This window comes from Mesoplodon densirostris, chromosome X (genome assembly GCF_025265405.1).
Source record: "Mesoplodon densirostris isolate mMesDen1 chromosome X, mMesDen1 primary haplotype, whole genome shotgun sequence".
Taxonomy (NCBI): domain Eukaryota; kingdom Metazoa; phylum Chordata; class Mammalia; order Artiodactyla; family Ziphiidae; genus Mesoplodon; species Mesoplodon densirostris.
Window position 1 is genome coordinate 109736447 of NC_082681.1, and position 23343 is coordinate 109759789.

The following is a 23343-nucleotide window of genomic DNA, read 5'->3' on the forward strand; positions in this document are numbered from 1 at the left end:
CATCAGCTAGTTTCAGAATCAGGCTATTTCCTTCCAAAACAAGCCTGTTTTTGATGGGATCAAGATAGATGCTCCTCGGTATGTTTTAGTATTTCTAGTCTTTCAACTCCAGATGGGGTTTATCCATATTCCCCTCCTGCCTTCCAGTCGAAGGGAATGAGACAGAATTCTCTTTAGAGTCCATTGGTGATACTTTGGCTGCCAGAAATAGTGACAGGAGACATTCATCGTCCATCTCCCTGCATCTAAGAGGCTGCGACTGAAAACACGGGCCACTTCTTCAGACTTTGTAACATGTTATTTGCTGCCACTTTTCCTTCCTTACTTTAGAAGAGTAATTTAATTCAATTTTAGAAAGGCAGGGGGGAATTTTCTAGTTACACAGATCAATCCAGTTGTTCGGAGCTTCAGAATGAATTTTTAAACTTGTTAAACAGAAGCATACAAATCTCTAAAAGCAAGTCAGATAATGTACAAAGCCTCCATTCATTGTGTAGGCAGAAAGGAATGCTGGTACCCGGCAGCTCTCTGAGGAATGTTCCTTTGGCTTTGACCGTTCTGCTGGGAACAAGGAGGGAAACACATATAGAAAATGAATTTATAATGTCTCTGGCTTATAATGGCAAAATGATAAGAAAAGTTGGCTGTTTAATATAAACTATCAGTTGCATATTCCAGGCCTCCTCTCTTTGAGGTCCCTCCCACATCCACAGGCCTGGCTGCCGTTTAGTGAGGAGTACAAAGTAGCTGTTTATTATTATTGACTGGTGAGGCCTGTGGTCTGAAATTCATTCTGTCAACAGAATGTAAGCAAAGTTGGCATTTTAAAGCAGGGCTCTTTCAGTCGCTGGGTTTTCTCAGGATTGCTATGCAACAGGATCAGTGCTGTAGTCCCCGGTTCAAGCTGAAAATGTTACACAGGAAGACATACCATGTAAAGGTCAGATTCTCTACTATGATAATTTTCTTGATCTGTGTATATACAAATGAGGTTGAAATCATCACTTCTTATCAAAGTCCTATGGACTTTCCACCTGTTGAGCTTAAAAATGTGATGGTATTTTAAATGGGAAGTCTTACTAATAAATGTCTGGTGCTGTAATAATTGTGTGATGCTGTTTTACCAAGGTGAACTTAATGTGTATTGTCAAGAAGATTCTCTCCTGTGATCAAATCCCATTAATGTGCTGGTGCTATGGACCAAGTACAGCCTTGTTTATTAGTCTCTCCATGCTTTTGTGGTCCGAGTCAATTCTACAGATTACTATGTGCTTGGAAAATATGACTTGACCCGTAGTGTAATACAGTGATTGGCACTGGGGTGTACTTTATCATGGAGTTTTATTTCCTATCACTTCCATGAAACAATGTGTTTTTTCCATGGACTAGAAGACATAAGTTATGAAATTTATAAAGTTATAAATGTATTATGTTCCGATTCATAATCTCAAGGAATGAATGTATTATACCTAATAAGATGCCCACTTTCAATCCACATAACGACATAAAGAGATGATACACCGAGGAAAGTGAGCTGGAGGTGTATCTTCTTGTTAGTTGAAGCAACTGAAATCCCTTTTAAACTAATATTCTATTTTTTGCAGTTCTCCAAATTCACAGTCACAGCCGGTCTCTTTTGTTTGGTAATTCTGCGTGTGTTCTTCTTCCTGATGCCCTGTAGGACCTCCAAGGAGAAATCGAAGCTCACACAGATATCTATCACAACCTGGATGAAAATGGCCAAAAAATCCTGAGATCCCTGGAAGGTTCTGATGATGCGGTTCTGTTACAAAGACGTTTGGATAACATGAACTTCAAGTGGAGCGAGCTGAGGAAAAAGTCTCTCAACATTAGGTAAGAAAAGATCCGTAACAACAACAAAAAAAAGGCCAGAAATGAATTAAAATGGCAATGTTCCCCTCACTTTCCTAGCACAAGTAGCTAATATCTCATATGTTTATGTAAATCCCCCAATTTGAGGATGATTTATTTTATTTTGAATAAATGAATCATTTATTTGCTCGGTATGGAGATGATACTTGAGGGTTCAGATGAGATTAGAATGGTGCTATGTTATAACCACGGGAGACTTACTTATTAAGACATCAGAGTGAATTCAAATGAGGAACACAGCTATCCTGATTTCATAGTGTTCTCTCTTGGTTTATCACAGGGTTATTCAAAAAATGATAAAACTAACGTCTGTTTATTATGGGATTCTTTCTCTGGCATTATTCTAAATGCATAAGTGAGGACATTCTTTAAATACCCATAACACATTATAATTAATAATTTAAAGGAGTCCTCGCCATAGCTCCCACAGCCAAGGAGAGATTATAACAACTGCCTGCCTTTTGCTTCCTCTCAGATTGTGTTACCATATACCCTGTAAACTAAGCCTTTAGCTGTTCTGTACACACCTGTTTTGTACTTTGCCCTTTTGTGCGTAGCAGCATTCTCTTGAGAAGTTAATGAAAGTGTCTCAGCATTGCTGTAAAGAGGGCAGAGTGAAGCTCTTGCTGTACCTGTTTTGCACTAGTTCAGTGGAGGGGCAGAGAGCAGAGAGAGAGAGTGAAATGCCCAGGGTCACCTAAGTGGCATGGGAGGTACAGGGAGTGGAAGTTAGGCTTCCTGCTTTCTAATCCGTTGCTTTGTCTAATTCACGTCTCTTTATAAAAGTACCTTGTGTTTTTTTCTGTGTCTAGAGGAGCAGTGGTAGTGGAGGGAGGTAGAAGAGGACTAGTGGAATGCACTCAACACTGGGAGTTGTTACTACCTCTAGGTCGTAAGATTACAGGAGGGAGATGATTTTTCTTCTTTATAGTTCTTCTAAGTTGTCCCAAATTTGGACATAGAGTATCTTTACTTCTATAAATGAGGAAAAAATATAAATGAAATTTATTCATTTGAAAGCACTCTTGTAAAAATCTGCACGTAATATGACAGAATTATGATGATAGCAACTCACACTTACATGGTGTATCACATACTGTGCAATGTCGTGGGCACTTTAGACTTGTCCACCCATTTAATGCTCTCAGCAACTCTAACAGTTAGATTCTATTATTATCCTCTCTTTGCATTTGAAGAAAGTAACACACGGAGTGGCTAAATAACTTCCCCGAGGTCACTTAGTTAGTAAGTGGCAGATCTAAGATCTGAACACGGGGAGTCTGGCTCCAGAGTCTGAGCTTTGAACAGTTGTGTTATGCCGTAGAGTATAAAGGAAGAAGGAGAAGGTAAGACCCACCTAACTTTTACACATAAATACTTAATAAGGGAAAAGATGAAACACAAGAGCAGATTTCTGGGAGGAGGAAAGGATTTATTTTTATTTCTGTGGTTTTCCCCCCAAATTTGCACCCTAGCTTCCAAGACACCCATTTTTATCTCCCTATTTGATCCATGAATTTTGTATTGATGTGTCGGTGATGAGTTGTGGGCAACAACGGGCGATGGCATTTTCAAAGATAGGGAGGCTCCATTCGCGTTCTACAGCTTCACCTCTCAGAGAGGTGAGTATATGTAATGACACCGGCCACTTGCATAACATGTCATTACAAAGGAATGAAACTTGTGAGATGGGAAAGATATCGGTAGATAAAGGAAAGAAAAGAAAGTTCTTCTTTTTTTCGGGAGGGAAAAAGAAAGGTGCTGTAACTGTTCTGAACATCACTCAGTGCCTTTTCTCTCTTTCATGTGAACTTGATGAAATAAAAGGAGGATTGAAAGCGGCAAACAGCATGTCAGCCAAAATATGGGCTCTTCATTCTCAGCAATTTCCCATAAGCCAGCTACTGCAGTTTAATTCTTGCTGTCATTAATCAAGTAGAAAACAGTTACCTTAGCTCATCTGAGGTACTGCAAATTCTAGAATTTAAATACTCAGATCAACGGTTTTGGCTTTTAAGTAGGCCTCTCGAATAATACAGAATGTGTTATCAACACTCACTTATAAAAAGTGAGGAAGTAATTCTTCACATCAAAGCGATTCAGTTTATTTCCTGACGCTTGGTTGAAATAAGGGTATCAGTCAATCCGTACTGAATGGCAGGGTTCAGTTGAGAGAAGCACAGTAGAGGTAGTAATTGGGGATTGTTATGAAATAGGATAGATGAACCCTGGAAGAGTTACGTACCGAACCATCAGTGACACATAAGCTTGCATTGCCAATCTAGTCAGTTCCTCTGTCGCCATTATTTTGTAGTGAAAAGTCACCACAATTTAAAAAAAAACTTCCAAAGGTACCCTGGAGAAACATCCCTGTGTTTACCTCAACTATGACATATAATACTAAAAAATTTCAGTTGTTCATGATTTCCTAAGAGATTCTGAAGCCATTTTTATATTTCAAAATATAAAAACATTAGCGCTTAATTTCACAGGTATCCATTTTTTAATGAGAAAAAATTGAGTCTGAACAAAAATGATTCTGAAGTTTCCCTTTGTGTTCCATTGACTCATAAGCGGTATCGTTGTGCTTGCAGATCTAAGTCCACATTATGTCTTTTACCCTCCATTTATCTTCCTTCTGCCCTGTCTTTCTCTTCTTGTGATTGTGGTTCTGATTGATTGATTGATTGATTGATTGAAGTCTTCATCATGTCATTCCATACTGATGGATTTGGCTCTCTTTCTTTACATATTGAGACCATCCATTACACATTTACAAAAATATTCTTCCTTGGACACTGTTTCTATCACGTTATTCCTTTGGTCAAGAACTTCAGTCTTGTTGGTGCCCGTATTTCACTCATTCATTTATTTGTTCATTCAAGAAATATTTACTGAATGTTTACTATGCACTAGGCACTCTTTCAGGCACGGAGGATACAACAGTGAACAAAACAGACAAAAGTAAATCGTTGCTCTCATGAAGCTTATATTTAGTCACTAGGATCTAGTGACCCTTCCACTCTCTACCAACTATGCCTAATAAGCCCCTGCTGACCCCTTCCCTCTCTGTCCTTCCTCTGCCTCCCACTTCATTCCTCCCCAAGGAGCAATCTAGTTACTGCCCAAAATGGATTCTCTGAGTCAAGTAAATGCTGCTTTCTAACCCCATTCCTGCTCTCCAACAATTTTCTCACTGTCCCGTATGAGTACAGCCATTTGCCGATCCTCACACTTGGAACACCATCTCTCCTCTGAGCCTCCAAATTTTGACTCAGATTCCATAATCAAGATTTCGCTTTCTGACTGTTCCTTTACCAGGTCTTCCCTGTACTATTCTCATTTACACTTGATGGCAAGTTCCTTGAAGTATTCATGAGTTGTTTCATAGGGCTGTGCTTGCTGCCTTCAGCTAAATTAGATAAATACAAAACTCCAAGCTATAAATGAGTCAGTGAGGTGGAGTAGAAAGGGTCTTGGACCAACAGTTGGGTGACCTAGCTTCTCCTCTGGCTCTGTTACTACCTAGCATCTGATCTTTAGCCAGTCACTTAACTGCTTCAGACTTGAATTTTCTCTCTCACTGAAATGAGGAAGTTTGACCAGACATATGGGTGGTCTCTTCAAGTTTCCTGGCAATTCTACAATTCTATTATTATTATTTATTTTTTTTTTTCTTTTTGCGGTATGTGGACCTTTCACTGTTGTGGCCTCTCCCGTTGCGGAGCACAGGCTCCGGATGCGCAGGCTCAGCGGCCATGGCTCACGGGCCCAGCCGCTCCGCGGCACATGGGATCCTCCCAGACCGGGGCACGAACCCGTATCCCCTGCATCGGCAGGCGGACTCTTAACCACTGCGCCACCAGGGAGGCCCAATTCTATTATTTTTAATTCTACAATCACTCTTTATAAACCTAGGCAAATTATTGAGCTTTTCTACCTTGGTTTTCTTATATTGAAAAGAAGTGATTTAAGTTCAAAGATATGGTATAAGAGAAAGTAAATACTGATACAATATCTTTGAGAGAAAAGAATACTTTAATTGAAATTGTATCTCATAATTTAGTTCAAGGAAAGTAGATGCCACCTGTTCCACATGCGTTATCACACTGCATTTTGTCCAAGAGGTATAAGAAAGAGAAGTAAATACTCAGTGATAGCTGAGTGCCGTCAAACAAAAGATTAACTGCTTTAAGTGGGAGAAAAATAGAGTGAAAATTTTCTACTTACGTGTATACATACACATACACACGCGTGCACGCGTGCACACACACACACAGTCACTGATGACATTATCCAACATCAGGATGGTGATTAGTCAAATAAAGTGTTTCTCATTCTAAAATATTCTGTATCTACAAAACTTGCATTTTTAATTTTGAAAATATGAATAATTTGAGAAGTGATCAAGTGCATAAGAAACATGTATGAAGATTTCAATTTAATCTGCCACCAGATTATATTTTCCAGATTATTGTATATATTATTAACTATGAGAATCACATATGACGTCCACATAATTTCAGCAAAACTTATATTCTGTGAGATTGTTATCCTTGGGGGAAAAACTTGTAGATATTATATAAAGATAATCCCTTTTATGAAATTTTGAACATTAATTTGAGACCTGAGGACACCAACATTATATAGTCCACAGCAGCAATAAATCTCTTAGAAAGTACTCGGTGTTAGAAATTAGAATAATTAGAGGTCTTGCTGTAATGGAGGACAAAGAACGAGCAAAAGAAAGCAAAGTCTTTTTATCTTTGAGTGAGAGAAAAATGCTACTTGGATGTTGAGTATCTCCAACCTTCCCTTTCTTACTCTTGGGATGTTAATTATGTTTGAAAGTTGGAGTTCATGGCCCATCTGGGAAAAAAGTGTTTACTTCTCTTTGGGCTTCTCTTTATTTAAAGCCCCATAACTCCCATTTTATTTCTGCGGTTCCTTATTATTTCTGCATTCTTACCTTTTCTTTCTGTATGCTTACATGCTATCTTTTTACCAAAGGTACCAAAGATATACAGGGATATATTGTTAGTTTTATAAAGGAAGTCAAAGTGAAAAATGACTTCAATATAACACATTTTGCTTTAAGAATAGTTGCCTTTCAGAGTAAAGTTTTATTAAGGATTTCAAACTAGGCATCAACTGAATCATACTTGAAGTATCGGTGTCTGGAGAAATAACATTCACTTTAGCAGCCCTATAATTCTTAGAGTCCTGACAGTGAAGAGTTTCTTAAAGCCCAAACTATATATCCCAACACACCTAAAGGTTCTGCATTTTACCTAAACCTTACAAGTTGTAGAAATTATCTGCTTATTAAAGATCGCTACTTCTGTTGTTAAAAGCTAGTAACCCCTAAGCTCTTGTCTTCACTAATAAAGATTAATAGAAAATGGATAGAAGCTAAGTGTGTAGCTTCAAACCTCCTGTTTTATTCTCTGTTGAGCAGGTAGGGGTAAATAGAGTATATTTGCCAATTAGCAGGAAGCCTTTTTGCTCAGGGATCTAAAACATTTGGTGAAAACCATCAAGGTTAAGGATTTCCTCATATAGGGAGGTTTGTAGTTTCCATTTCCCAAATCTAAATATGACAGCTCAAGTTATGTGCCTCAGCAGGTGTCTTTATACCTTTGTATCTCAGTTCCCACATTTGCAAAACAAGCGAGTTGAATAATCTCTAAGGTTCCTTAAAACCAGGGGGAAAAGGTCATTACAAATACAAAGAAACATTTTCAGGAAAAATCCCAAATACAAACATAGGTTAATCATTTAGAAATATTTGGTATACAATCTTGAAAATAAAAATAGGGCAGCTGCTTCCAACAAACGCATTAGAAACGTGTCTTGAATACACTTCCCAAGCTTAGCATATGGCCAGGGAAAATGTTCTCTGAGCTCAGAGCATTTCATTACATCTAGACCTCCTTCAAAATCATGTCACTGACAAATAGCACCTGTGCCCCGTGGAGACTGACAAGTAATGTTTAGGGCACATAGGAAATACTTCAAGAAATTCTTCCTCAGAGAATGGTCCTGGAGCTCACCTGCTGAGTTGTAAAGATTCTTGTTCAAGTTACAGGAATTGTATCTGTGAATCTGTTTCTGTTTTGCATATACTTTCATTTGTATTATTATTTATTTATTTTTTTTATTTTTTGTGGTACGCTTGCCTCTCACTGTTGTGGCCTCTCCTGTTGCGGAGCACAGGCTCAGCGGCCACGGCTCATGGGCCCAGCCGCTCCGCAGCGTGTGGGATCTTCCCGGACCGGGGCACAAACCCGTGTCCCCTGCATCGGCAGGCGGACTCTCAACCACTGCGCCACCAGGGAAGCCCTCATTTGTATTATATTTTAGATTCCAAACGTGTGGTTACCAAAGGGGAGAGGGAAGAGAGGAGGGACAAATTAAGGGTATGGGATTAACAGATACAAACTATTATGTATAAAATAGACAACCAACACGTATATATTGTATAGCATGGGAAATTATAACCATTATCTTGTAATAACTTATAATGGAGTATAATCTGCAAAAATACCAAATCACTATGCTGTACACATGAAACTAATATAATATTGTAAATCAACTATACTTCAATAAAAATTTTTTTAAAAGTACTGAAACTCTGGGGATGGAACCTAGGAGTCTGTACTTTAAGCAGGCTGCTCAAATGTTTCTTATGCACACTAAAGTTTGAGAACCATGGCTTTAGATTGGACATCTTTGTGTTGTTTTAAATCAGGAGCCGTTGTCTGAGTTTCTCCTCTCCAACCCCTACCCAGTGTCCTCTGTCTTTTATAAGCTTTTTGTATAAGTTTTTGTCCTCGTATCACATCTTCCCTTTCACTCTCAGGCTTTAGCAAGGAACAGAAAGTCATTTGATATGTACTTAAGTTGATCAGACATTCAGAAAAGTGACTTAACTCCATGCCTTAGGGATGAATAAGGAAGGCCCCCTCATCCCGGTATTTGAGAGCTTTTTGTCACTCGTGATCCCAGGTCCTTCTTCTGTTCCTCTGTTAACTCTCTTGACTGTCCTGTGTCCCTTGCTCTTCACAGCTTCCCTATCTCACGCTATGGAGTTTCTCTTAGATCCTTTAGAACTGAATTCCCTGGGTCTCAGTGCTCTTTTTTTTTTTTTTTTTCCTCTCTCCTAGGGGACACAAAGGGTTTCATCGGCCCCGCTAATAATTTAGTCGGGGCCATTTAACCTGGCCGAGGGCCAGGTGGGGGTGGGGTGGGGTGGGGGTGGGTTGTAGCACCTCCTTATGTAAATGAAGCAGCAGCTGGAGGCCTCACCTTAGGCCGCCTGCCCTTCGGCATATCAGTCCTGTAGACCTCTCCACCACGGGGATGCGTTATTTCCTTTACCAGACAGATGGAGGCCAGGCATTAGACGTCTTTATATCGTCCCTTACCTTCCCCCCTCCCTACCCCCGATGCCTGCTTGGGACTGAGAGGGGCTCAGTAAATATTTATTTAATCAGTGGCTCATCTACAATGTGCTGCCTTTCCATGGCTGTACTATGCCTCTCTCTACCTTTCAAAATATCCTGCTTGACAGCCTCTTTCACCCTCAAGGGGACCAAGCTGCAAATTCCAGATACCCCAGGGAATCCCCGTAACCAGTAGTCATTACATGTCATTAAACAGCTAAAATCTTGCATAGGGAGTTCTCACTTAGGCTTATCCTGGAAAAGTGAAATAGGAGGAGAGAACAGAAACATAAAAGAACTGACCTCTACACCATATGCAGTCTACACTATTATATTTAATTCATGATATTTATGATACTTCATGATTCATTTCTTAGCTAAAAATGTCCTTAGAGTCTTGAACAATTTAATTTCCCTGATGGAAATACCTTCAGTTTTTCTGAATGTAATGTTTATATGGCTCACAACAGAGAATTCTGACAATTTGGAAAAGTATAAAGATGAAGGAATGAATTACCTGTAAATCCACCTTTGAGGGATAAACTAGTTGTCCTTTCAGAATTTTTTCATGCATAGTCCAGCATGTGCACACACACAAACATTTTGGAAAAATAGATTATGTACGTTTTTGTAACCTACTTTCTCACTTAGTGACTGACAGGATGATCTTGTCCATGTCCATGAACATTTGCCTATGTCATCACATTGAACATTGCATAGGATTCACAGGATTTGAACAATGCATTGTATGAGTTCACCATTGTGTATGTAACCAATTTCCTAGTACTGAATATTTAAGTTGTTTCAACTTTGTATCAATCATAAATATGCTGTAAATAGCAGTTTTCTACCTGTATCTTTGCGTGCTTTCCCAGTTACTTTCTTAGTATAAGTTCCTTGAATTTAAGCTTGTGGGTCATTATATTTGCAGACTTTAAAGACATTTATGTATCATCAAATTATCCTTCAGGAAGTTTAGAATAGTTTAATTTCAGCACCTAGGTACTATTTGGTGATTCTGTTTGACTAAGGCCAGCAGAAGAATTGTATTTGAAATGTCAGGCTAAGGTATCAAATGGCAAAGGGAAATGTTGTTCTACCTGGTTGCTTTACATTTCAATCTCTGCAGCATTAGAGGCTATATTATACTTATAGGCAGCATTAATTTTTATGAATTAATTAATAATTGCTGATAAGATGTAAGTAATGCAGCATAATTCTTGATTTACCTGAGGATAGAGCTTTGCTAAAGTTCTGCGTTTCTTTGTTTTCTGGATGATGATTTATTTTCTTAATTTAGCTTCTCATCCTCAAGTGAAATGTGGATTTTATAACACAGATCATTCATTTGTATATTCTTAAATGCCTTCTATGGATTAACGTGTTCTAAAGGCAGTTGATGGTAAAGCACTCAGCCTCTTGCCTAAATTATTCACGTTTTGGGGGGAGGCTTTCAGGCAAATGTCTGATTTTACTTTTCTACATGAATTGTTGTCTCAGTACATTTTACACAAAGGAAACAAAGCGGAAAATGTTGGAACTTGGTGAAAACAAATCCCAGGTGCACACGAATAAAGAAGGGTAGAGAAGGAGGAGAAGCATATGGGAAGAGGAGCAGAAAGGAACAGATGCCAGATGGAAGGAGTCAATGGAAGAGGCTGCCTAGGGTGTAGAAATGGAAAAGTCAAAATGTGGGGAGAGACCTTTCCATTTCTCAAAGCAGAAAGAATTCCAGTACTAGCATGAGTCACACGAAAACTGAGTGGTTTATTTTAGTCACTGGGTCCAGGTTCTTCTACCAGAAACATTAAGAATCAGTGACTGCAACACTACAGGAAAGCAGTCCATTCCAGTGTATATTTCATGCCAAAAGTCTCAGAATTCTGCATGTGGAAATAAACATATAACTAAACACTGTCTTCCCTCCATGTTGCCATCAAAATACCCCCATTTTGTTGCTCTCAAAAGCAGGTAGCTGGATTTTTATTGAGGACTGCTATGTAATTCACAGTACGTTTACACACTGTGGAAGTAACCAACCAATGTACCTTTAGTGGGATTGTTAGAACCATCAGTTATCTTTCTAGATATTCTGATAGTTTGCTCCTGCTATTTTTCAGGTCCCATTTGGAAGCCAGTTCTGACCAGTGGAAGCGTCTGCACCTTTCTCTTCAGGAACTTCTGGTGTGGCTACAGCTGAAAGATGATGAGTTAAGCCGGCAGGCACCTATTGGAGGCGATTTCCCAGCAGTTCAGAAGCAGAATGATGTACACAGGGTAGGATATTTTTAAGCATAGTGATTTGCACATAGTAAGCATTCAATGACTGTTTTAAAATTAGTTTTGATTGAAACTAGGTTGAAAAAGGAAAAGAAATCAAGTGGAAGAGAAATCTTTTTTTACTCCTCTAGTCCAAGGGTCAATTAGAAATAATCCAAGCCATCATATTTTAAATGTCAAAAGCATCTGCATTACTAATATCATTTAAGATTTGTCCATGTCTTTTGGCGATATTTAAAATGTTATTTTGGAAAATATTAAACGTATGCTAAAGCGACATAATTCTATAATAAACACCTGTGTACCCATCAAGACCAAGTTATCAATTCATGGCCAATCTTACTTCTTCTATACCTCTACGTTGTCCTCCATTATCTAAAAGCAAATCTCAGGCATGGATCATTTAATTCATGAATATTTGATAAAGTGTCTCTAAAAGATAAGAATTTGCTCTTTAAAGGTAACCACGTTGTTACTATAATACATTTTTTAAAATTTATTTATTTTATTCTTGGCTGCATTGGGTCTTCATTGCTGTGCGCGGGCTTCCTCTAGTTGCGGCGAGCAGGGGCTACTCTTCGTTACGGTGCACGGGCTTCTCATTGCGGTGGCTTCTCTTGTCGTGGAGCATGAGCTCTAGGCGCTCGGGCTTCAGTAGTTGCAGCTTGTGGGCTCTAAAGCACAGGCTCAGTAATTTTGGCACACGGGCTTAGTTGCTCCGCGGCATGTGGGACCTTCCCAGACCAGGGCTGGAACCCGTGTCCCCTGAATTGGCAGGTGGATTCTTAACCACTGCGCCACCAGGGAAGCCCTATAATACTTTCTAAATGTCAATAATTTTATCATGACAAATACCAAGGCAGTATTCAAATTTCCATTTCTCATATACATGTCTTAAATGTTTTAACAGGTTTTTGGGGTTTTGGTTTTTTGGTTTAAATAAGAATTGAAATAAGGTCCAGACATTGCACTTGGCTAATTTGTCTTTTAAATCCCCCCCACTTTTTTTTCACTTTTTATTTTGAAGTAATTACAGATTCACAGTAAGTTACAAAAATAGTACAGAGAGTCTCCCTACACACTTCACCCAGTTTCCTCTAATGGTTGCATCTAACATAACTATCGAACAGTAATTATTGTCATATTAACATGTAATTGACATAAAAATTTACAGTTAAAATGGTTACAACACAACTCAATTCAGGCTGGCCACATTTCAAGGGCTCAGATATGGCTAGTGGCTATTCTGTTGAACAGTGTAGTTCTACAGGTTTGATTGTATTCGAGTTTGCCTTTTTTTGATGAGACTGCTTCATAGATAGTAATGTATTTTTCCATCACCAGGAGGTACACAGTGTCTTGTTTTCTCTTGTGTGTGTGTGATTTTTGGCAGCTATTAATGATCAATGGCTAGGGGGTGCAATGTGATGATTGCCTATTTCTATCATTTCTTCTTCATTTATTAGCTGGAGTACTTCTATGAAAAGAAAATGTATACTCATCCACAATTTGGGTACCCAGGATATAGTTCGTCTAGGACAGGTGCAGTAAATGTTTGTACTTTACCAGTCTTCAGAATAACAACTTGCCCATTAGCATTCTCCAACAGCTATCAACTGTTTCTTTTTTTTTTAAACATCTTTATTGGAGTATAGTTGCTTTACAATGGTGTATTAGTTTCTGCTTTATAACGAAGTGAATCAGTTATACATATACATATGTCTCCATATCTCTTCCCTCGTGCGTCTCCCTCCCTCCCACCCTCCCAATCCCACCCCTCTAGGTGGTCACAAAGCACGGAGCTGATCTCCCTGTGCTATGCGGTTGCTTCCCACTAGCTATCTGTTTTACGTTTGGTAGTGTGTATATGTCCATGCCACTCTCTCACTTCATCCCAGCTTACCCTTCCCCCTCCCCGTGTCCTCAGGTCCATTCTCTAGTAGATCTGCGTCTTTATTCCTGTCTTGCCCCTAGGTTCTTCATGACTTTTTTTTTTTTAGATTCCATATATATGTGTTAGCATATGGTATTTGTTTTTCTCTTTCTGACTTACTTCACTCTGTATGACAGACTCTAGGTCCATCCACCTCACTATAAATAACTCAATTTCATTTCTTTTTGTGGCTGAGTAATATTCCATTGTATATATGTGCCACATCTTTATCCATTCATCTGTCGCTGGACACTTAGGTTGCTTCCATGTCCTGGCTATTGTAAATAGAGCTGCAATGAACATTGTGGTACATGTCTCTTTTTGAATTATGGTTTTCTCAGGATATATGCCCAGGAGTGGGATTGCTGGGTCTTATGGTAGTTCTATTTGTAGTTTTTTAAGGAACCTCCATACTGTTCTCCATAGTGGCTGTACCAATTCACATTCCCACCAGTAGTGCAAGAGGGTTCCCTTTTCTCCACACCCTCTCCAGCATTTGTTGTTTGTAGATTTTTTGATGATGGCCATTCTGACCGGTGTGAGATGATATCTCATTGTAGTTTTGATTTGCATTTCTCTAATGATTAATGATGTTGAGCATCCTTTCATGTGTTTGTTGACAATCTGTATATCTTCTTTGGAGAAATGTCTATTTAGGTCTTCCACCTATTTTTGGATTGGGTTGTTTGTTTTTTTGATATTGAGCTGCATGAGCTGCTTGTAAATTTTGGAGATTAATCCTTTGTCAGTTGCTTCATTTGCAAATATTTTCTCCCATTCTGAAGGTTGTCTTTTCATCTTGTTTGTGGTTTCCTTTGCTGTGCGAAAGCTTTTAAGTTTCATTAGGTCCCATTTGTTTATTTCCATTTCTCTAGGAGCTGGGTCCAAAAGGAAAGGATCTTGCTTGATATATGTCAAAGAGTGTTCTTCCTGTTTTCTTCTAAGTGTTTGATAGTGTCTGGCATTACATTTAGGTCTTTAATCCTTTTTGAGTTTATTTTTGTGTATGGTGTTAGGGAGTGTTCTAATTTCATTCTTTTACATGTAGCTGTCCAGTTTTCCCAGCTCCACGTATTGAAGAGGCTGTCTAATTGTTTCTTTCCTTTGTTTGTTTTTCATTATATTTTTGTCTCCTCTACTAGACTCAGAGTGAGGAAGGCAGAGATTTCACCTTGCTGACCTCTAAGACCCTAGTACCTAGCAAAGTGTTTGCCATATGGTGGATACTGATAGGTGGGGGGTTTTTTGTTTTTGTTTTTGTTCTGTTTTTGTTTTTTTTTGCGGTACGCGGGCCTCTCACTGTTGTGGCCTCTCCCGTTGCTCCGGACGCACAGGCTCAGCGGCCATGGCTCACGGGCCCAGCCGCTCCGCAGCATGTGGGATCTTCCCGGACCGGGGCATGAACCTGTGTCCCCTGCATCGGCAGGCAGACTCTCAACCACTGAGCCACCAGGGAAGCCCTGATAGGTGTTTTTGAAATGAGAATAAAAGGTACATAAACAACACAAGGGAATAGAAAACCAAGTAAATTACCACCAAACAATGAAAGCTTGATAAAATGGTGCCACTTTTATATGTTCAGCACTTAAAGGAAAGATATCTATGGAGACATAGCAAAAACTGGCATCTTGAAGAAAGGTCAAGAGTTTATATTATTCCAGAGAAGAGGATATAGGAGATGACAAAAAGGGAAGAGAACATGAGGGAAGACCCCAGAGTCTATAAAAAATTGCCAAGGAAACTGCCAGTTTCTCCTTTAGCCATTCCCCTTCATATAATTCACAATATTAAGGTAGCTTTTGTGGTAGGGTGTGATATAATAGCTATAATTTTTTAAGTGTTCTAACTTTGAATAAACAGTGAAAACACTCCGGTGTATATGTAGAAGAGCATTCACTGAGAAGGATGGGCATTTTAAATAGAACGCATTATATGATATGGTGAAATGAGACAGAATTTCTACCAAAGGTGTAATTTTATTCTAGTTCCAGAAATCAAAGAAAATGAATCACTGGACAAGTGCCCTAGGATTCAGGAGGCTGAGGTTCTAGCCCTATTCATCTGTAAGTTAGATGGTGATTGCTACTTTGTTCTTCAGGTATAAGATGAGGAATTCGGTCTACGTAGTTTTTCTACAGTGCCTTCTAGCCACAGTCTCACTCTCCCTGATTACTGGCTTTGGTTGCCTGCTAACAGCGATAAAATGTTAACACATATCATTCTCGGTCCTCTTACTCATGAATCTCATGACCGGTAATATGCTTTGGAGAGATGTGATGCTAGAGTTATGGGTAACATGCACCATATTGAAGAGAATTAATCCCCACTTGGCTAGTGTACTTATTCAGATACCCGCTTACTCCCTTTCTTTGACATATCAGGATCTCCAGCCCATTGATAGCTCTTTGTTCTATACATTAGTTCCAGTGATCTTCTATCTTTATCTCCCTCCAAGTCCAACTTAGGTTCAATCATCAAGCATTTTAATAACTTTTTCAAGACCCTAAAATCCTTTGCTTCTTTATCTTTTTGTTGCTGTAATCTACAAAACCCTAATGATTGGAGGATCTAACTAAAGAGTTTCTCCTATCCAAACAACACCAGTGCAGACTGACATAGTACCTTTTCAGGATGACCAACCTCCAGCCTTCCAACGCTAAGACATCACTGGGTCAGTTTACCTTTCTTGACTCTGTCTACTGTAGTTATTGCCACTGTTACAAGAGAGCTTTTCTCCTCACTTTTCTGTATCTAGTCTTAACACCCTACAATGCAATCAACATTTCAATCAGAGTAATCTATGTAAAACTATAAATTGAATTATGTCATTCCTCATCTTAATACTCTTCAGTGGCTTTTCAGTGCCCTTGGGAAACGACCAAAAATCCTCAGCAAGGACCCCAAAGTCCCATCTGGCTGGTCTGGCCCCAGTCTTTTCTTTGCTCACTGCCCTTCCTCTTGCTCTCTTGATGCTAGCTCTACTGGCTTCTTTTGCTTGTTTCCAGGTGTCTGTGTTCCTCTCTGGCCTTGGGCTCCAAGAAGCTTGCTTTTGGGAAGAGCGTTGTCATTTTTATACCTAGCACCTTATAAAGTGTCTAGTACATGATAGACAGTGAATAGATAAAGGAACATAGGAATTGAGGAAAGAAGATTAGGAGGCAGGAAGGGAGGAAAGCAGCCAATGAACTCATCTTTTGTTCCTTCCTCTCTAGTCTACTGTGATCCAGGGCAGGGAAAGAAAGAATAGAGAGTGATGTTCCTTCCTCACTTGCATCTTTTTTTGTCTTTACTCCTAAGTAAGCATCTTTTCATAGTGTGTAAAGCTACTTTGATGCCCACTGTTTTTACTTGTGGTCTGGTCCAGTGTTTTCATGAAATTCTCTTTGTATCCTTAAGAAAAATCCTTGTCACACAACACTCCCTCAAAGAACATCATCACTCCTAAGTGTTGATGAGAGAACAATTCTGCACCCTGTTTACTCAGTTTTGTCACATTTATGCAGTAGCCCCTTTATAGTTGTAGTGGAGTTGCTGTCTAGTTAGTGATGCTCTCATTGCCTGTGGACAAAAACAACAAAGGAAAACCCTTGAAATTGGGTCTCTCTATCAGATCTTCTGAATCCAATTAGGAAGAGGTAAAAGAAACACAATCATTGCAAAACTCTCTCAAGATCTAGTCTTGAACAGAGTTTGTATTTGTAGACTTTTGTTTTACTTTACCATGTTTCCAGGATTATAAACTGTCTTGCTCTTTATGGGTTTCTTGCTCCAAAGACTGTTTATATAAAATGTTTGGTATCAAGATGGCTCACTTTTCATTGTACCCTTGTTCCCCATGTATTTGGTGTGTCACTTTTTAAAAATCACCTGTTTACTATCTAATGGGAATACAAATCCCATTAAAATGTCAAAAGTGTAAATACTAATTAAATATTTTTCACTTTTTTTCTATAAATCCGAATGCTTGTAAAACAGGTCATTTATATTTTCTTAGTATATCATTGCAGATGAATGATAAAGTTTTATAGCAAAATAACATATGTCTTGTGCTCTCAAAGCAAAAATATACAGTCAATCTCAATTACTCTGCTGTAGGTAAGGTTATAAGACAGTCCACACAGGTAGTTGGGGACTGCAGTCTCACTCCCCAAAGCAGTTTTTTATACCCGTGGGAGTGGATCTATGTTCCCCAAACCAGCTGGGCACCATAACAACTGCAACGGGAATGGCTCTGAGGACTAATTAATAAAATAATGTTTCATATGTGGTGAAGTATTCTAAATAATTAAAGCTCAAATGTGCCTTAGCAAATATAAACTGACCAATTTTTATATCTTTTGAATACATTATCCTGGCTTTTACGGTTCCTCATTACTTGCCTCACTAGACTGACCCATTTTCAGTGAAGTGTGTATTATCATGGTCCAGATATATTTTTAAAACTGACTTTCTTTGTTTTACTTGAGCAGTCACTAAAGTGATATTTATTACTTGTCTACTCCTGTGATTAACCTAGAGAGAGTTTTAAAGGAGCAAATCATAGTGGGGAATTTCTAACGAGAACTGCAATAAACCATGAGTTTATTTAATTCTCTTCATCCCACCCCAAATTTAAATGGAAATTAGGTCTTGATTATAAGAACACTGTAGGTAATGACTTTTTGTTTGCATTTTTACTAATGAAATTGTTTGTCATTAGGTTTTCATCTTTCAGTTTAAAACTCTCTGTAATTCCTTCCCTGGAGACCATTAAGGACACCTTCAAAGCTTCCTGAGATTTTCTGGTTAAGATTTAGATGGAAGTAATCAATACATACATTATTAAAACAGTAGACAGAAAGCCATTATTGTGTGGATGCTGTTGACAAATGAAAAGGCTTGAATAAAGTAGTTTACTTATTCATTTGTCAGGTCATATATTATGCATGTTCAGTCTCCTCAGAAGTCACACAAAGTGAGGGAGAGGTTCAGAAATTCAATAAAATTATCCTGAAATCACGTTGTAGATTATACATTTATTTAAGCTAATTCTGTTATCAATGCTGGCCTGCTTCCTTTGGGTACATTTTAGTATGTGTGTTAGCTTGATGAGTTCCCTCATCAAGGGAATCCTTCTATTTCCACAGAAATAGAAAATGTCTTTAGGTGCCATTTGTGAAAGTTAAGATTCAAGTCAGCTCTGTGTTACCAAATAAATGCATTGTTCCCCATCACCTCTGAAAAACAACAACAGAAAAAGGTTGCAATACAGTGATTCCTTCCAGCATTCATTGACCTAGCCTCTTGGAGTTTCTAAACAAGTTTGGTTCCCTTGCAAAGTTCACTGTTCGTTATCTACCTCTAAGATGTCTGCGTGACTAGGTTGGAGGAAGTCGACATCTTTGTGATCGATTCTTCATCACTAATGGAGTAAGCTACTTTCATATAAGTTTGGAATTTTATGCAGTCATATTTAGAAATGCTGAATAGAAAAGATTTTAAATTATTTTTAGAACTACATTTCTAGCCATTTGAGGAAGTCTTCTGAAAACTAGCTATATCATCAAAACTTGAGAACAGAGTCATCTAGGATTTGCTACTTTTGTTTAATGACTATAATAAGATAAACTATGAATAGTTTACAAATTGACTTCTCTACCACAGTCCTCTTTATAACCATGTCAAAATATTTTTGATATCTTGACAAATACTCTTAAAATAATATTTGTGTACTACTTTGCCTTGACAAAGCACTTTGACACACATTTGTTTAACTACAGATGAACCCCTGATCTTTTTATGTGTTCTTCCATTTCCCCCAAAACATTATTTTAGGAAAAACTGTACCATAACTTGGACTTCTAGAATTCATTGAGTCTTTCAGTAATTATTTATTGAGTGCCTACTCTATGGCAGGGGCTGAAGGTACAGTAGTGAAGAAAACAAGACTCTGCCCCCACATACCTTCACATTTTAATGAGGGAAACACACAGTAAGCCAATACATTAATATATAAAATCACGTCAGGGGAATTCCCTGGCGGTCCAGTGGTTAGGACTCTGTGCTCTCACTGCTGTGGCCCCGGGTTTGATCCCTGGCTGGGGAACTAAGATACCACAAGCTGCGCCGCATGGCCAAAAAAAAAGAACTAAAAAACAATAAAATAAAATCATGTCAGGTCAGTTCTATGAGGAGAAAATGAACAAAATAAGGATAGAGAAAGACTGAGAGATAGTGGCCTACCTAAAGAGATTATAGTTGAGCAAAGGGCCGTGTGCGTGAGTGAGCCAAGCAAAGACCTTGAGTGAAGCATATTCTAGGCAGAAGGAGCAGCAAATGCAAAGGCCAAGATGTAAGAACAGGTTTGGGGTGCCCAAGGAATAGCAGGATGGGCTTAGTGGTAGGTTGTTGAGAGAGGCAAAGGCCAGATAATGTGGTCTTTTCTGCCATAGTTTGGAGGTGGATTTTATTCTATGTGTGTTGAGACATCACTGGAGAACCACAGACAGGAATGATGTGATCTGATTGATGTGTTCAGAAATGGACTCTGGCACTGTGTGAAGAAATGATGATAGGAGGAGCAAAACTGAAAGCAGGGAGAAAGTTAGGAGGGTGTTGAAGTCATTTAGGAAGGAGATAATGATGGCTTGGACTGGAATGGAAATGATAGATATGATGAAAAATTATATGACCCAAGATAAAGTTTGAAGGTAGAGCTGATAGAACTTAAGATAGATGAGGTATGGAATATGAGAGAAAGCAAAGAGTCAGGGATGACTCTGAAGTCTATGGTTTGAACAAATGGGGAAATGATGATGCCATTTATGGAAACAGGAAAGACTTCAAAATGATCATGGATGAGGGTGTGTATCTGGAGAGAAACACTGAGTTCCTTTTCTGGATTATGTTGATAGACAGAAACAAATGGTGTGATTCAGAAATTATTCACCACTTACACTTGACAATCTCAAATTTTGGCCAAGCCTCTTGAGAGTGGGTATTAATTAATTTTTCATAGGATTTCCTGATAATCCATTTATCTGCACTATTGCTTCAGAAAGAATTTCCAAAATTTAGGGTTTAGGCTCAACGACCTAATACCTAATTCTCTAAATGACCCTAGGAGCAGATTGAATTTTCACCAGTGATTTTTCAGGGTGAGCTCAGAGTTTAACAACATTATTGTCTGTAGGAAGTGACTTCCCCAGTGGTTGTTGGAAGCAGCTCAACCTTAGGATTAAGAGTCAAACAGCTGTGCACGATGCTGCGTGGGCACTAACTATTCCTCCACAGTATCACAGATCTGCAAGCAGGCTGGACTCTGTGCTAGCCCGTGCCCTTGATCTCAGAGAACACAACTTTTTGTTTAAAAGACTTCCAAAAGATAAATCTCAACAGGAGCTTGTTAAACATATTACCCCCCCCTAGATACTCCAAAATGTTTTTTCATTCAGTAAAATTAGATATTTTTTTAAGTAATTTCAGGCTTGAAATATGTCCATTTACTTTTTCAAACTTGCTTCAAGTTGATTTAATCTCACTTATAAATTAATATTGTTCTTCATGTTGTTGACTCTCTGAAACAATGCTTAGATGTACCTGAAACAATGGCTAGATGTGTCTGATACCATAATCCCTTATCTTCACTTTTCTTCAGAAGTAGAGTGAAAATAAGATAAACTTTTTTCACCTTGTCTAAAGATGATGATGTAGTCAAACTCATAGAAGCAGAGAGTAGAGAGGTGGTTGCGAGGGCCTGGGGAGAGGGGGAAATGTGGAGTTGTTCAACAAGTATAAACTTTCAGTTATGCAAAATGAGTAAGTTCGCGAGGTCTACTGTGCAACCCAGTGCCTGTAGGTAACAGTATTATATCGTGCACTTAAAACTTTGTTAAGTGGGTAGATCTCATGTTAGGTGTTCTTAGCACAATAAAAAAATAAAGATGATTATGACCTTTTCTTTATAGCCCATGTGTCCCATTTTCATAACTTCTCTAATACCAACTATGTCGAATGAATATTAAGTGAACCCTTTGTCTTTCTGGGTTTTTTGTTGCCACTTCTGGTAAATGTCCTTCTTCCTAAAATCCCTATGAATTTGTCTTAGATTCTTAGAGGCAAAATTTCTGGTACTCCAGTTAACCACATTTGGATCTTGCCCTTTTCCATGATCTTGGTTTCAAATTAATTGAGCAATGATTGTCCCTAAATCAGCAGTTAGTCATTAAAATATTTCTGACGTGCTTGAGACTCAATAAATATGGTGGCTCTTAAAATGAGGAAGGTCATTATGGCGAGAGAATGATTTCAGCAACGTTCTTATCAGAAGTAAAAACAATATAGGAGGCATACAGATAAGGTAGAAATAATATGGAAACTAGAATGATAATATGGGATGACAAAACTAAAATACCGATCAATTTGTGGAAATGACTGTGTTACTGTCCTTGTCCTATGCACACTCAGTAACCATTTGTTGAGATCACTTTAACCGCCGTTGGATCACTTTATTTTTTTTCTTTCGTTTTTAAACATTTTTATTGGGGGTATAATTGATTTACAATTGTGTTAGTTTCTGCTGTACAGCAAAGTGAATCAGTTATACATATACGTGTATCCACTCTTTTTTAGATTCTTTTTCCATATAGGTCATTACAGAGTATTGAGTAGAGTTCCCTGGGCCCTGTGCTGTACAGTAGATTCTTATTAGTTATCTATTGTATATATAGTAGTGCGTATGTGTCAATCCCAATTTTCCAATTTAGAGTCTGTCTGTTCTTTCATCTCCTAGCTAATGCAGGCTAGAGGAAAAGCCCAACCAGCAGTTCAAATAACGGAACTTCCGAAAGTACGGATGTGAACATCTCTAGAGAAGAAATCACTAGGATTAAGAAGGCAGGGTTAATAGAGCCTTCTCTTGAGGAAAATCCACCTAGTGACTCAAAGATTACTCTCGGCTTTGGATCTAGAACATAAGAGTAGACCCAGAAAAAGATCTCTCAGTTTTCCCCAATTGACAGCATTCATTTTTTCCTCTTAATTCACGAAACCAGGCTTTCACCCTCGAGCACCGACTGCATCTAAATCCAGCTGGCCTCCATATAACACACTCTGGTTTTCTACCTGGGTGTTCTGTTATTTATTCAACAATATTTATTGATTATCTACTATGTGCCAAGCTATGGCTATAATTCTTAATATTAGTAATGAAAGACTATATCAAACTGCCACCATGTAACAGGTCTGTGGCCAATTAATGATCTAAACGTGTTGATTATGGAATTTTAGAACTGGATGTTAGAACTTAGGTAAGGTACTTAGCGAACCTCTACATTTTACAAATGAGGATGGGAAGACTCAGAGAGATTTTATGACTTGTCCTAGATCATGCAACCAGGTTTTGGCCCGGCCCAGATGTGAACTTTTGGCGTCCTGCTACTCAGGACAGTGCTCTTTTCACCACTTCAGTCTGCCTCTCAGGATGGTTCTGTAAAGTTCTGCTAATAAATGTGGCGATAACGTATAGTCATTCCTTCAGATTTCTGGTCCAAATGACACAAATATAGACTTGCCACTTCAGTGGGAATATAGGTAAAATTCAGCTCCAGGGAAACTATACACTGTACATGGTTGAAAGAGATCTGTTTTGAAATGCAAGGGCTTTTACTTACATCCTTAGTTATAGGACCACTGTCTCTAGGTGAAAGCAACACAGCTTGTCTCTCTGTAATGTCTGTACCTGTGCCCAGACTTCTCTTCCTGCCCCTCTCTTCTCTGAGGTATCTCAAGCAAATCAGTATCTCACCCTTCATC

At 38.6% G+C, this 23343-nt stretch overlaps 1 protein-coding gene across 3 annotated transcripts in view; it reads left to right on the forward strand.

The window, feature by feature from the left end:
- DMD (dystrophin) overlaps nt 1-23343 on the forward strand; it is a 1698782-nt gene that overhangs the window by 1309235 nt on the left and 366204 nt on the right. For all 3 annotated transcript variants that reach the window (XM_060087208.1, XM_060087209.1, XM_060087210.1), the window contains 2 exons: nt 1682-1854; nt 11459-11615. In XM_060087208.1, coding sequence (XP_059943191.1) covers nt 1682-1854; nt 11459-11615 — 330 coding nt within the window. The remainder of the gene's footprint in view (nt 1-1681; nt 1855-11458; nt 11616-23343) is intronic.